The sequence below is a fragment of the Bufo gargarizans genome, chromosome 1 (genome assembly GCF_014858855.1).
Source record: "Bufo gargarizans isolate SCDJY-AF-19 chromosome 1, ASM1485885v1, whole genome shotgun sequence".
Lineage (NCBI taxonomy): Eukaryota > Metazoa > Chordata > Amphibia > Anura > Bufonidae > Bufo > Bufo gargarizans.
This window is the reverse complement of record NC_058080.1, coordinates 346806587-346819071: the sequence shown is the minus strand read 5'-3', so window position 1 is coordinate 346819071 and position 12485 is coordinate 346806587. Positions and strand designations below refer to the sequence as shown.

Below are 12485 nucleotides of genomic sequence, written 5' to 3'. Positions count from 1 at the left end.
GGAATGTTAAGTAGTAAATATTTTATTAGGTATCACTTTCTGTTTTAGAAGCAGAGAAATAGAAATTTTGAAAATGTGAGAATTTTTTAAAATTGGGATTTTTTCATAAATAAAGGTGAAATATATTCGGGTGCCCATCTATTGTAAGATATTATACAACCTGTGTGTTTGGGAACATCTAATCCATCATCATTCTTTTACTTCCATTCAGTGACAGAACTAAAGCATAAAATATACCTCTCCCCTACAATCAATGCTGCTTTAGGATTATGGAACTTATTAACCACCAAACTGAAAGTCATCAATGTGGATTTCTATAAGGTCCACCTAGAAGTACTGGAGAGGTGTATTCGAGATTTGAATCTTTAAACTATGGATTCATGCCGGCATTAAATATATAGGGGAATTATTTAAAAATGCTGATTTATTACCCTTTAATATACTTAGTGATAAGTATGATATACCCAATAAGGATATTTAAAAGTATCTGCAGCTAAGGCTACTTTCACACTTGCGGCAGTGTGATCCGGCGGGCAGTTCCGTCGTTGGAGCTGGCCGCCGGATCCGCCGATCTGCCGCTGACTGAAAGCATTTGTGAGACTGATCCGTCTCACAAATACATTGCAAGGACGGATCCGCTCTCCGCTTGTCATGCGGACCGACGGATCCGTCTTGTACATTTTTTCTCATTTTTACCGATCTGCGCATGCCGGAACGACTGGTCCGGAATTCCGGTATTCTGAATGCCGGATCCGGTGCTAATACATTCCTATGGGAAAAAATGCCGGATCCGGCGTTCAGGCAAGTCTTTTTTTTTTTTTTTTTCGCCGGAGAGAAAACCGTAGCATGCTGCGGTTTTCTCTTTTGCCTGATCGGTCTAAACGACTGAACTGAAGACATCCTGATGCATCCTGAACGGATTACTCTCCATTCAGAATGCATGGGGATAAAACTGATCAGTTCTTTTCCAGTATAGAGCCCCTGTGACGGAACTCTATGCCGGAAAAGAAAAACGCAAGTGTGAAAGTACCCTAAGACATCAAAGAAAACATGTCCCCTGCCTGATTCTTCTAAACATTCTCATTTACTATATAGCTTTTCTCATCCTTTCAGGGCATTGTCCCTATCATACAACTATGTGTTAGAAGCCATGGATGACCCCTTAGCTTTATATCATCGCAAATGGGGGGAAAAAGACCTGAACTGCTCTCACTCCTGATCAATGGCAAACCTCTTTCTCAGTTGTACCCAGCTTATCTAAGTGTATGAATCGCATAGAAAACTCAAGAAAGATTCTATACAGGTGGTATCTTACTCCGTCCAGGCTAAATAACTTATATCCTGGTACGTCTAATAAACGTTGGAGGTGCTTTGAACCCAAGGCTGACCTGATTCATGTATGGTGGAACTGTAGACAGATTAAAGCTCTTTGGTTAGCTATCACCAACCTATTGACCAAGGTATGTGGAGTTACAATCTCTCTCAGCACAAGCCCTTTTGTCAGTAGACTTAGATTCCTTTCCATATGAGATCAGAACGGTGATTACTCCTGTAATTGCTGTCAGATTAAAATGGCTAGCTACTGGAAGAAATCAAATTCCCATCCATTTGCAGTCATAGGTATGATTAATGAGAACGGCTTACCAGAGAAACTAATAGCTTCTTCCATAAATAAAATACCCCAGTTCATTAAGAAATGGGATGTATGGCTTAAGTTGTCCTTGACTAAAATATCTCTACAATATTGAGATGTGTATGAATAAGTGTGAAAAGAGGTTAACTGTCTGTAAGACCCAAACTCGTGCTCATGTCGCCAACTTATGTTACTTTATATTCCTTTTTTTTCCCTATTTTATATACCTTGTTTTTTGTTTGTTTTTTGCATTATTTGAGTGAGCTGTATATTGACTGATTATGATGTCATGTGTTCTGTATCTGATTCAATGACAGACAATGTATTTTTGTTCAAACATAAGACATCTTTATTGATTGTTAAATGGTTTTGATAAAATGGGCATAAAAAAAATCAGGCATCTCAGGAGTGGTGACAGGTCCTCTTTTAAGGACCCCATTAACTCGGAAGTGCCATTATTATTTTATCTTTTGTCTTGCACTATACAGTCCATCAGAGATGTGTGACACTTATGTCAAACATGGCAACATGTTATTGGTTTCACTAGCATTGCTCGTGTATTTTGTTTTGTTATTTTGTCAAATAGGTAATGCATTGTTGGATGCTGGGGAGGCCATGAAAAGACTTGCAGAAGTGAAAGATTCTCTGGATATAGATGTGAAGCAAAACTTCCTGGATCCCCTGCAAAACCTTTGTGACAAGGACCTAAAAGAAATACAGGTAGGTATTACTAATATATTGCTGAGTTCAACTTTTTTTTTTTTTTTTTTTACTGGAAGTTTAGGGGTTTGTCTTATAAGTAGCAATAACCCCTTCATACCCATGAAGTACTATTACATTGTGAGAACTGTTTTGGTCCCATGAAGTGACATAGTTGTATGTCATAGTAATACAGGCATTTGCAGGTGCCGACTGTATTATACAACTATCACACCAATCTAATGGATGGGCTTAAAGATGACTCCTATCCCATCTTGGTAGTAGATATAATGTAATCCCTGTTACATGAAATGCACTGTGGGACAGAAGTATTGCAGTGTATTCTGATTGTAGTGGGGCCTAAAAAAGAAATAAAAAAAATATTGTTTTTATATACATATACATATATATATATATATATATATATATATATATATATCTATCCTGTTAATTTGGCTTTTAACTCTACTGCCGAGGAGCAGGGAAAGCAACAAATCGCAGAACTGCTTAGATGTTTGTCCATATCAACTATGGTGGGAGGAAGTTGAGACAGATGGCTTATCATTTGACCAATAGATATTGAATATATATGGCCGCCCTAACACTTAGGTCATGCCTGCAAACTTTTCAAAACCCGTAACTGCCCCAGTTGCCCATTCATCTTTGTGCCCGTTTTGGCAGACCCCCTTTATAGTCTGTTGGATCTTTCATCTCCCCTGTATTTCAATCTGCCTCTCATCTCCCTACATGTGTTGTATAAAAGACAATCTATTTATTTATTTTAGTTTATTGCCCATAGCAACCAATCGCAGCACAGCTTTGATTTTACCTGCATTTCTCAAAAGGACCTTTGTTATCCAGAGTTGTAATCTCCCCACATGTGCTGTCCAACAACCTGTTTGTTGCCCATAGCAACCAATCATAGTACGGCTTTCGTTTGTGCCTATAGCAACCAATCACAGATAGAGAGCCACAGGTTGGTAAATATCAGTCTACAGTATTGTAGTAAATTAAAAACTGTGCTGCGATTCTTTGCTATGGGCAACGAACAAGTCTTTAAGACAGACCATGTAGAGAGAGGAGAGGCAGTATTTTAACCTCCTCAGGACCGCTGCACGCAGGGATGCGTCTTTGCGGCGGCCCTGTAATTCCTCCTGGAAGACGCGAGATTTCGGTAAGAGCCGGCCCGCGCATGCGCATCGCGGGCTGGCAAAAGTTAAAGGACAATTTCGTCATCAGCCTGCCAGCCAATGATAGTCGCTGGCAGGCTGATGATTTTCAAAAAATCTAATCAGAAGCCATCTAACACATTATATTTATAAATACAATGTGTTAAATGGCTGCTGTGCTCCTCTGCTGGTTCTTTTCATCGGCTGGTTCCAGCAGAGGAGCACAGTTCACAGTGAGTACACACCAACAGTACACTTAGCCCAAGATCACCCCCCATCACCCCAATTAACCCCTTGATCACCCCTTGATCGCCCCTGTCAATAGTGAAAGGGAAAAAGGTGATCAGTGTAAACTGTCACTTTTTTTTTTTTTTTTTTCACTGGTATTGACTGATAGTTTAAGGATAGTTTAGGCCCCTTGGTTAGGTAGTTAGCGATTGTTTAGCGCCCAGCCCACCGCACTGCAGTCACTGATTCACTGATTAGCGCATCGCTAATCAGCATTTGTACTTTTATAGTATCTGGAAGTGATCAAAACTGATCACGGTCAGATCTATAATTGTATTAGTGTCACTTTAGTTCGCCCTCCACCCAAAACGCAGTGTTTGCCCGATCAGGCCTGATCGGTCGCCCACACGTGCGTTCACCCACGCCCGCCCCACCGCAGTGACAAAAAAAAAATGTTTTTTGATCACTGCACAATCACTTTACACGCACTGCGGCGATAAAAAAAATCAGTTTTGATATTTTTTTATCAACCGCAGCGGCCTCCGGTACTTCGCTAGCCTCCCCTTTGTAAGACAGGCTTGCTTTTTTTTTCTTGGGTAGTCTCAGGGAATACCCCTAAATTTAGTTGCCCAAAATGTCAAACAGGGGGTATTCTTCTGAAGAGGCCTACAGGCTTCTGACCCAGTCGGATGAGGAGTGGGAACCCTCATCTGATGAATCCAGCGGGTCAGAATACAAACCTGTAGAAAGCAGTGGCTCTCTGACCCAAAGTTCGGACGAGGAGGCTGAGGCCCTGATACCACCAGGCGTACCCGGCCCCGTGTCGCTAGACCACAGGTTGCGCAGTATCCGCTTCAAGAGCAGCAGAGTGGGGCTGGTGCTGTCGGATTACGTGGTGAGGCATACACCAGCAGCCCAGCCCTCCCTGGACCTAGTACCAGCACTGCCGTACAACCTGGTGAAGTAGCGAGCACCAGAAGGGCAGTTGAAGCTGGGACGGTGGCATGTGCAGTAGTGACCCCGTCGCAGCCACCGCAAAGACGTGCCCGTAGAGCCCCTAGAATCCCAGAGGTGCTGGCAAACCCTGATTGGCAGTCCCCAACTTCAGCCGCACCTGTAGTTTTCCCTTTCACTGCCCAGTCTGGAGTTCGGGTTGAGACAGCTCAGATCGGTTCGGCCCTGGGATTTTTTGAGCTGTTCTTGACTGCGGAGCTCTTAGACATAGTTGTGGCCGAAACAAACAGGTATGCCACACAATTTATCACTGCTAACCCGGGAAGCTTTTATGCCCAGCCTTTCCGGTGGAAACCAGTCCAAGTTTCCGAAATTAAAACTTTTCTGGGCTTCCTCCTCAACATGGGCCTGACAAAAAAGCATGAATTGTGGTCATATTGGTCCACGAACCCGATTCATCACATGCCCATGTTCTCTGCTGCCATGTCCAGGACACTATTTGAGACCATCCTGCGTTTCCTGCACTTTAGCGACAACAGCACCTCCCGTCCCAGAGGCCACCCAGCTTTTGACCGGCTCCACAAAATTCGGCCCCTCATAGACCACTTTAACACCAAATTTGCAGATTTGTATACCCCTGAGCAAAACATTTGCGTAGACGAGTCCCTTATACATTTTACCGAAGTCGATTTGCATAAAACTTTGTTCCAATACTGTACGAAGCAGGAGCTCTGTACAGTATTAGAATGTATTGGCTTTGATGAGCTGAAGTTAATGCTTCGCGAATTCTCGCAAGACTTTGCGTAATAACTTTATAAATTAATTTGTACTGTAAAAAACTATTTCCAGAACTTTGGTTCAGTTCCAACTGGTACCTTGGAACGGAACCAGAGTTCGGAAATGTTTTTTTTACAGTACAAATTAATTTATGAAGTTATTACGCAAAGTCTGCGAGAATTCGCGAGGCATTAACTTCGGCGCCAATGCATTCTAATACTGTACGGTGCTCCTGCTCTGTTCAGGATTGGGACAAAGTTTTATGCGAAACGACTTCTGATGTTTCATCCGAAGTCTATTTGCTCATCCCTATTTACTTTTGTTGTTCTGCACTTATAACCGGCCAGAGCAATGAAAATTACTAGCCCTGATATAAACTCTGCATTAGTTTAACTACTGGCCTACAGCTGTACAACTATATATGTCAGCTAATACCCAGGGCTAATGTTTGCAATGTGCAATAATGCCGTTCACTTCCCTGAGATCGAGAAAGGCATTTCTTAGCAGTTATAGGTCAGCCCCCACATACACCAAAAATAAAAGAAAAAAAACAATCAAAGTAAACATCATAGGCATCACTGCGTCTGAAAATGCCTGTACTATTAAAATATAAAATCATTTATCCTAAAATGGATGATTTGCTGTTTTTTCTTTGCTTCACTTGCCCCAAAAAGTACCGTATTTTTCGCTTTATAAGACGCACTTTTTTCCCTCCACAGTCGGAGGGGAAAAGTCAGTACGTCTTTTAAGTGAAAGGTGACCATGTTTTGGTGCGCTGAGGCAGCTTAGGAGCTCTCACTAACTGCTCCTGAGCTGCCATGAAACTGTGGGCGGGCGGGAGTTAGCGCAGGCTGGCAGCACTTGGCCTACATTGTAGCCTCCAGCCCTCCATACATCGCGGCATTAAGCAGCACCTTGGGCGGGCTGCCGGCTTCACTAAATGATGCTGGCAGCCCGCACTTCCATTCATGCCGACTGGCCCTGGCTTGAAATCACATATAATAGGGGGCTATAATCACATAATAGTGTCATCCACAGATTCCCCCCCCCCCCCAAATGGAGTCATCCACAGAACCCCCCCAATAATGGTGTTATCCACAGAACCCCCCCCCCCCCCATAATAGTGTCATCCACAGTTCCCCCCCATAATGGTCTCATCCACAGATCCCTCCCCCCATAATAGTCTCATCCACAGATCCCTACCCCCATAATAGTTTCATCCACAGATCCCTCCCCCCATAATAGTCTCATCCACAGATCTCCCCCAATAAGTGTCATCCACAGATCCCCCATTACTTCAAAACATTTTTAATTTTTTTCCTCCTCAAAAACCTAGGTGCGTCTTATCAACAGATGTGTCTTATAAAGTGAAAAATGCAGTAAATGTATAAATAGTGATCAATAAGTCATGCACTCCCCGAAATGGTATCATGAGCCTCACACATCTCCATAGACGTAAATATAAAAAGTTACCGATTCAGAATGTCAGAGAAAAGAAAAAAAAATGTTTTTCGAAAGTTTATATTTTCTCTGTATTAATGCACACGAAAATCTATATAAATGTGGTATCTGGGTAGTGACCCAGAGAATGAAGGGAACAGGTCAGTTACAGGGGAAGCCAACCTGCTCCTGCTAGATTGTAGGCAATTTAAAGGGTATCTGACAGCAGTTTTGACTATGCTAAACTGCTGACTGCACTAGGTAGGGGCTGGGTAGAGCAGTACAAATATTCCTTTTGTGGAGTTTATTATCAGTAGTAGGGATCGGCTGATTATCGGAGTTACCGCTATTATCGGCCGATATTCAAAGTTATCGGTATCTGAATCTAACCTTGCCGATAACACCGATAATGCATCCAGCACCCTACCGCTACAGAACGCTGCCAATGAGGAGAGACTGGAGGAGGAGGGGCGGGCGCACTGCGCCACCAATGATAATTAACGTCTAATACAAATACAGGAGGCGGTGCCCAGCCTATATGACAGGATGCTGCGATCAGCATCCTGTCATATTTAACATAGTTAACTGTTGATCGCAGCTCCCTGTCAGAGGCAGGGTGCCGATTCTGTGATTCTGCGCTGACACACCCGCCTCCTGTATTAAAAGAAAATTATCATTGCTGGCGCAGTGTGCCCTCCCCAGTATTGAGCCAACCCAAAAACAGAACCAATAACCCCAAAGAAAAGCGGGAGACACACATATAAAATATATGTAATTTTATGAGACATGATCACATAACAAACAATATATGAAACAAAAGGCACAAGTGTACAGGAGGGGGGGGAGACCTCATGTAAGGAGGTCAGATACAACCTCTCTCCCAAACACCCAGCTGGCAGGGAAAAAGATGTCACAGCCCTAGGTATACATCAGCATGAAAATTGTGAGAACTGTAGGTTCACTCAAAGTAACATGTACTGGTATGTAGGGCTGAAACGATTATTCGAATAACTCGATTAAATCGAGTCAAAAAATTCATCGATGCAGTTTCCCTGCATCGATGAATCGTTCAGATCACGTGATCACGGAGCGGGAGTGAAATAAGCGTCTCACTCACCGCTTCCGTGTCCTCCGGAGCCAGAGAGGCAGGACTGAGCGGCCGGCACAGCTGAGGGAGGAGGAGGAGGGAGTCTCTCCCTCACCACTGTGCGCGGCTGCCGCTGAAGACCAAGGAGGAGGGGAGGGGAGGAGGAGAGGAGGGACTGTGGCCACTGCACCACCAATGAATGTGCCGGCCATATCCCACAGGGTCCCCCTCCTCCCCCCCATCATTGGTGGCAGTGTCAGTTCCGATCGGAGCCCCAGCAGTGTAATGCTGGGGCTCCGATCGGTTACCATGGGAGCCAGGACGCTGCTTAAGTCCTGGCTGCCATGGTATGTTAGTAGTGAGCAGAGAGCAGCGCATTATACTCACGTGCGCTGTGGCCGGCGGTCGCTCCTTCTCATAGGTCTGTGCGGCGCATTGCTAATGCTGTAAGCATTAGCAATCCGCCGCACAGACAGAAGGAGCGACCGGCGGCCACAGCGCACGTGAGTATAATGCGCTGCTCTCTGCTCACTACTAACATACCATGGCAGCCAGGGCTTCAGTAGCGTGACTCCTGGCTGCCATGGACCCTGTGGCCACTGCCACCAATGATTAATACTGGGGAGGGGGGGTTGCGTTACCAGAGGGGCCATATCAGAGGCTGGGGGGAGAGGCAGATCAGAGGCTGGGGGGAGGGGGGGGGAGGCAGATCAGAAGCTGGGGGGAGGGGGGGGAGAGGCAGATCAGAGGCTGGGGGGAGGGGGGGGGAGAGGCAGATCAGAGGCTGGGGGGAGGGGGGGGGAGGCAGATCAGAGGCTGGGGGGAGGGGGGGGGAGGCAGATCAGAGGCTGGGGGGAGGGGGGGGGAGGCAGATCAGAGGCTGGGGGGAGGGGGGGGGAGGCAGATCAGAGGCTGGGGGGAGGGGGGGGGAGGCAGATCAGAGGCTGGGGGGAGGGGGGGAGGCAGATCAGAGGCTGGGGGGAGGGGGGGGGGAGGCAGATCAGAGGCTGGGGGGAGGGGGGGGAGGCAGATCAGAGGCTGGGGGGAGGCAGATCAGAGGCTGGGGGGGGGGAGGCAGATCAGAGGCTGGGGGGGGGCAGATCAGAGGCTGGGGGGAGGCTGCAAGCACCACCTTGGCATGTATAAAGTTATTGGTTTAGATAGGGGTTAATGAAGGCACCTCCAAGGTGCTTTCATTAACCTCTTCAGACCAATAACTTTATACATGCCTAATGCCAAGGTGCTTCCATTAACCCCTCCAAACCCAATGGGCATGTATAAAGTTATTGGTTTGGAGGGGTTAATGGAAGCACCTTGGCATTAGGCATGTATAAAGTTATTAACCCCTTCAAACCAATAACTTTATACATACCTAATTACGTACGTTATTTTAAGTAGCTTTTTCTTATTAGATTACTCTATGAATCGAGAAATATAATCGATAGAATACTCGATTACAAAAATATTCGTTTACTGCAGCCCTACTGGTATGTATGTTGCATGCACAGAAAGATAAATGAAAAAATGTACAAATAGCACAAGGCAAACTAGCCCACCCAAAAACCTGGGATGGCCGCATAAGATATGCACATAGCCATTGAACTGTACAATACAGACAGAGGCAAGTGTGCCAAGTGCAGGTGGTAATAGAGATATAAAAAGAAATGTAACAACCAACTGAGCAAAACAACAAAACATGTATTACCCATGATATACTGGACCCAGAGCGTGTGACCAAAAGCTGCACCTCGACGTACGTTTCACCTGGAGAGGCTTCGTCAGGAGGTAAAGTAACAAACTGAGTTCGTCCTTAAATGGTGTGGTCCACAGCTGGCAGCTGATTAGCGCATCCGCGCAGTGTTGCAGGGATGACATCATAAAGACGCGCCACCCAGCTTACAGAGCAAGGCACGCCCACCGTGTCACATGACCAGACCAGGAGGAGGGAGGGAGCTGCATCTGACAACACGCAGCCACACCTCCCCGCCCCGGGTCCGAGCACATGACATGCACGTCGGCCGGCCCTGAGACAGGTATAGGAGTGTCACTACAATGCTAGCCAGACAGCGCATATTCTATTCTGCATCATGACACAAAGAAAGCCTCCAAAAGGACCACACCATCGCAGAAATCAAGTATACTGTGAAAATACAAATAACATCAATGAATACATGATAAAAACAACGAACAGATAGTAAAATAAAAAGCACGATTTATAGAAAGGACCTGAAGCTAGCCGTCTCATTGAGACCTTTAGGGATCTCACTCTTAAGCAACACAATCCACTTGGTCTCCAGCTGCAAAAGGCGTTTCTTGATATCCCCTCCACGGCAGCCCAAAGATACCCTATCAATACCCATACATTGTAGCCCACGAGGGTCCCCCTCGTGGTGATCCCTAAAATGTAGGGCTTTGGGTTGGAACTGGCTCCCCTCCTTCTGTGTAGTAGTGGCTGCCTGACAGATTTTGCTTGCATGTTCAAAAATCTTAACACTCAACTCCCTGGTGGTCATCCCAACATACAGGAGCTTGCAAGGGCAGGTGATAAGATAAATCACAGAGGCAGTCCTGCATGTGATATGTTGCACAATTTGGTATTCACGTCTGCCCTCGGAGTCCCCAAATGTAGAAGACCGGATCATATACCTACACGCCTGACAATTATTACACGGATAGGAGCCCCACTTTGGCCCTTTGCTGTCAAAAATGTAAAATGGCGAAGGGGATACATAGTGGCTGCTGGTAAGCAAATCACCTAGATTTTTTTTAGCATCGCCATGTCACCTGGGGATAATCCTGAAGAGTTGCCCGCAGGTCACTATCCGAGAGCAGTATTGGCTAGTGTTTTGTTAGTATTTTGCGTATTTTTCGCCACTGCATGTTGAAAGGGGTAATAAAACGACAACCAGTATTGTCAATTTTAGATCTACTACTAGTTAGGAGGGAGTCCCTATTTGCAGATTTGGCCCATGTATAGCCTTTCTCGATGTCAGCCTGATTATAGGCCCTATTATGAAACCTCCTAGACAGCTCCCCAGATTGTGCCTCAAATTTTTGATCGCTGGAACAAACTCGTCGGAGGCGCCAAAATTGCCCAACCGGAATGGCCCTCACTGTCTGCGGGTAGTGTGCAAGATTTTGCATGTAGCAAGGTCTGAATAGGTCCGTGGAGACCCGGCCGTCCCTCTCCCTGCAAATGAGAATGTCCAAAAATTCCATCCTATCTTGGCTATAATTCCATGTGAGCCCAATATTAAGCATGTTGTTATTAAGTTGCTGGATGAAGGACAAGAGCCGGCTCTCCGTGCCCTGCCAGATGAAAAGAACATCATCGATATACCGCGACCACGAGACCACAGAGCCGTAATCAGGGAGGTTCTGGACTATCTCTTTCCCACAGTCCGAGGAACAGGTTAGCATAAGAGGGCGCACAAGTCACCCCCATTACTGTTCCCCGGAGCTGCAGGAAGAGGCGGTCCTTAAATGTGAAATAGTTATGTCTCAAAATAATGTCCAGAAGCTCCGTTACAGAGGCAATAATATCTGGATCTAAATCTGCCATACGTAAAAAGTATTGGCAGGCTCTGATCCCTTGGTCGTGGCATATCGACGTGTAAAGGGCCTCAACATCACACGTGACCAGCCACATGTCCCCCTCCAGCGACACCCCATTAAGTTTCCGCAATACATCAGAGGTGTCTCTGACATAGGACGGCAGGGTCTCCACGCACCCCCTCAGATAGAAATCCACAAATCTGCTAACTCGTTCACAGAGGCTTCTTACCCCGGACACAATAGGGCGCCCGGGGGGGTTTGTAACTGTTTGTGGATTTTGGGCAGCAAATACAGAGTGGGATGGTCGTGTGAACGAGCCCTAAGGGACTAGATTTTGGAGAGTTGCTACATAGAGGTAAGGATTTTATTAAGTGCAGAAGTACATTTGTAGTGCATGTATTAACAAGTAGCTGTGGACACTTCTATATAGGTAAGGCCACTAGATGCCTGTTTGAGCAGGTAAGGGATCATATCAATTCGGTACAGTCAGTTAAAGGATGCCCTAGATTCATTAAACATATGAGAGAAGTATATGAGCGGAGTTGTAGAACATTGAAATTTACAGTTTTTTTTTAACTAGTCCACAATTTACAATCAGGGGGAGGCAGACATAGTCTACTGCTACAAAAGGAAGCCAGGTGGATCCTACGTACAGAGGCATTGGGGAGGTTAGGTCTTAATGACAGAAATTATTTGAGTATTTTCTTATAAATTGTGTTTTCTTGTGGTATGTGGATGCTACTATTGTATGTTGTTTTTATGTATACAATGGGGTGTGTTTGCGTATGATGCCATGGCAACCCCACCCAAGGTCTTTAAAAGACAGCTCGTGAGTACGCCCTGGCGTTGGCGGCCTGAGGAAGTGCGATTTCGCATGAAACGTCCGTCGCTGCTGAGATGTGACGTATGCGTGTTTCACCTCCGCATGTAAACCTGAGCATTG

General features: G+C 45.7%; 1 protein-coding gene across 1 annotated transcript in view; it reads left to right on the top strand.

The window, feature by feature from the left end:
- Positions 1-12485, top strand: part of SH3GL1 (SH3 domain containing GRB2 like 1, endophilin A2) — a 200717-nt gene that overhangs the window by 122046 nt on the left and 66186 nt on the right. The window contains exon 5 of the mRNA XM_044306712.1: positions 2220-2353. Within this exon, the coding sequence (XP_044162647.1) occupies positions 2220-2353 (134 nt within the window). The remainder of the gene's footprint in view (positions 1-2219; positions 2354-12485) is intronic.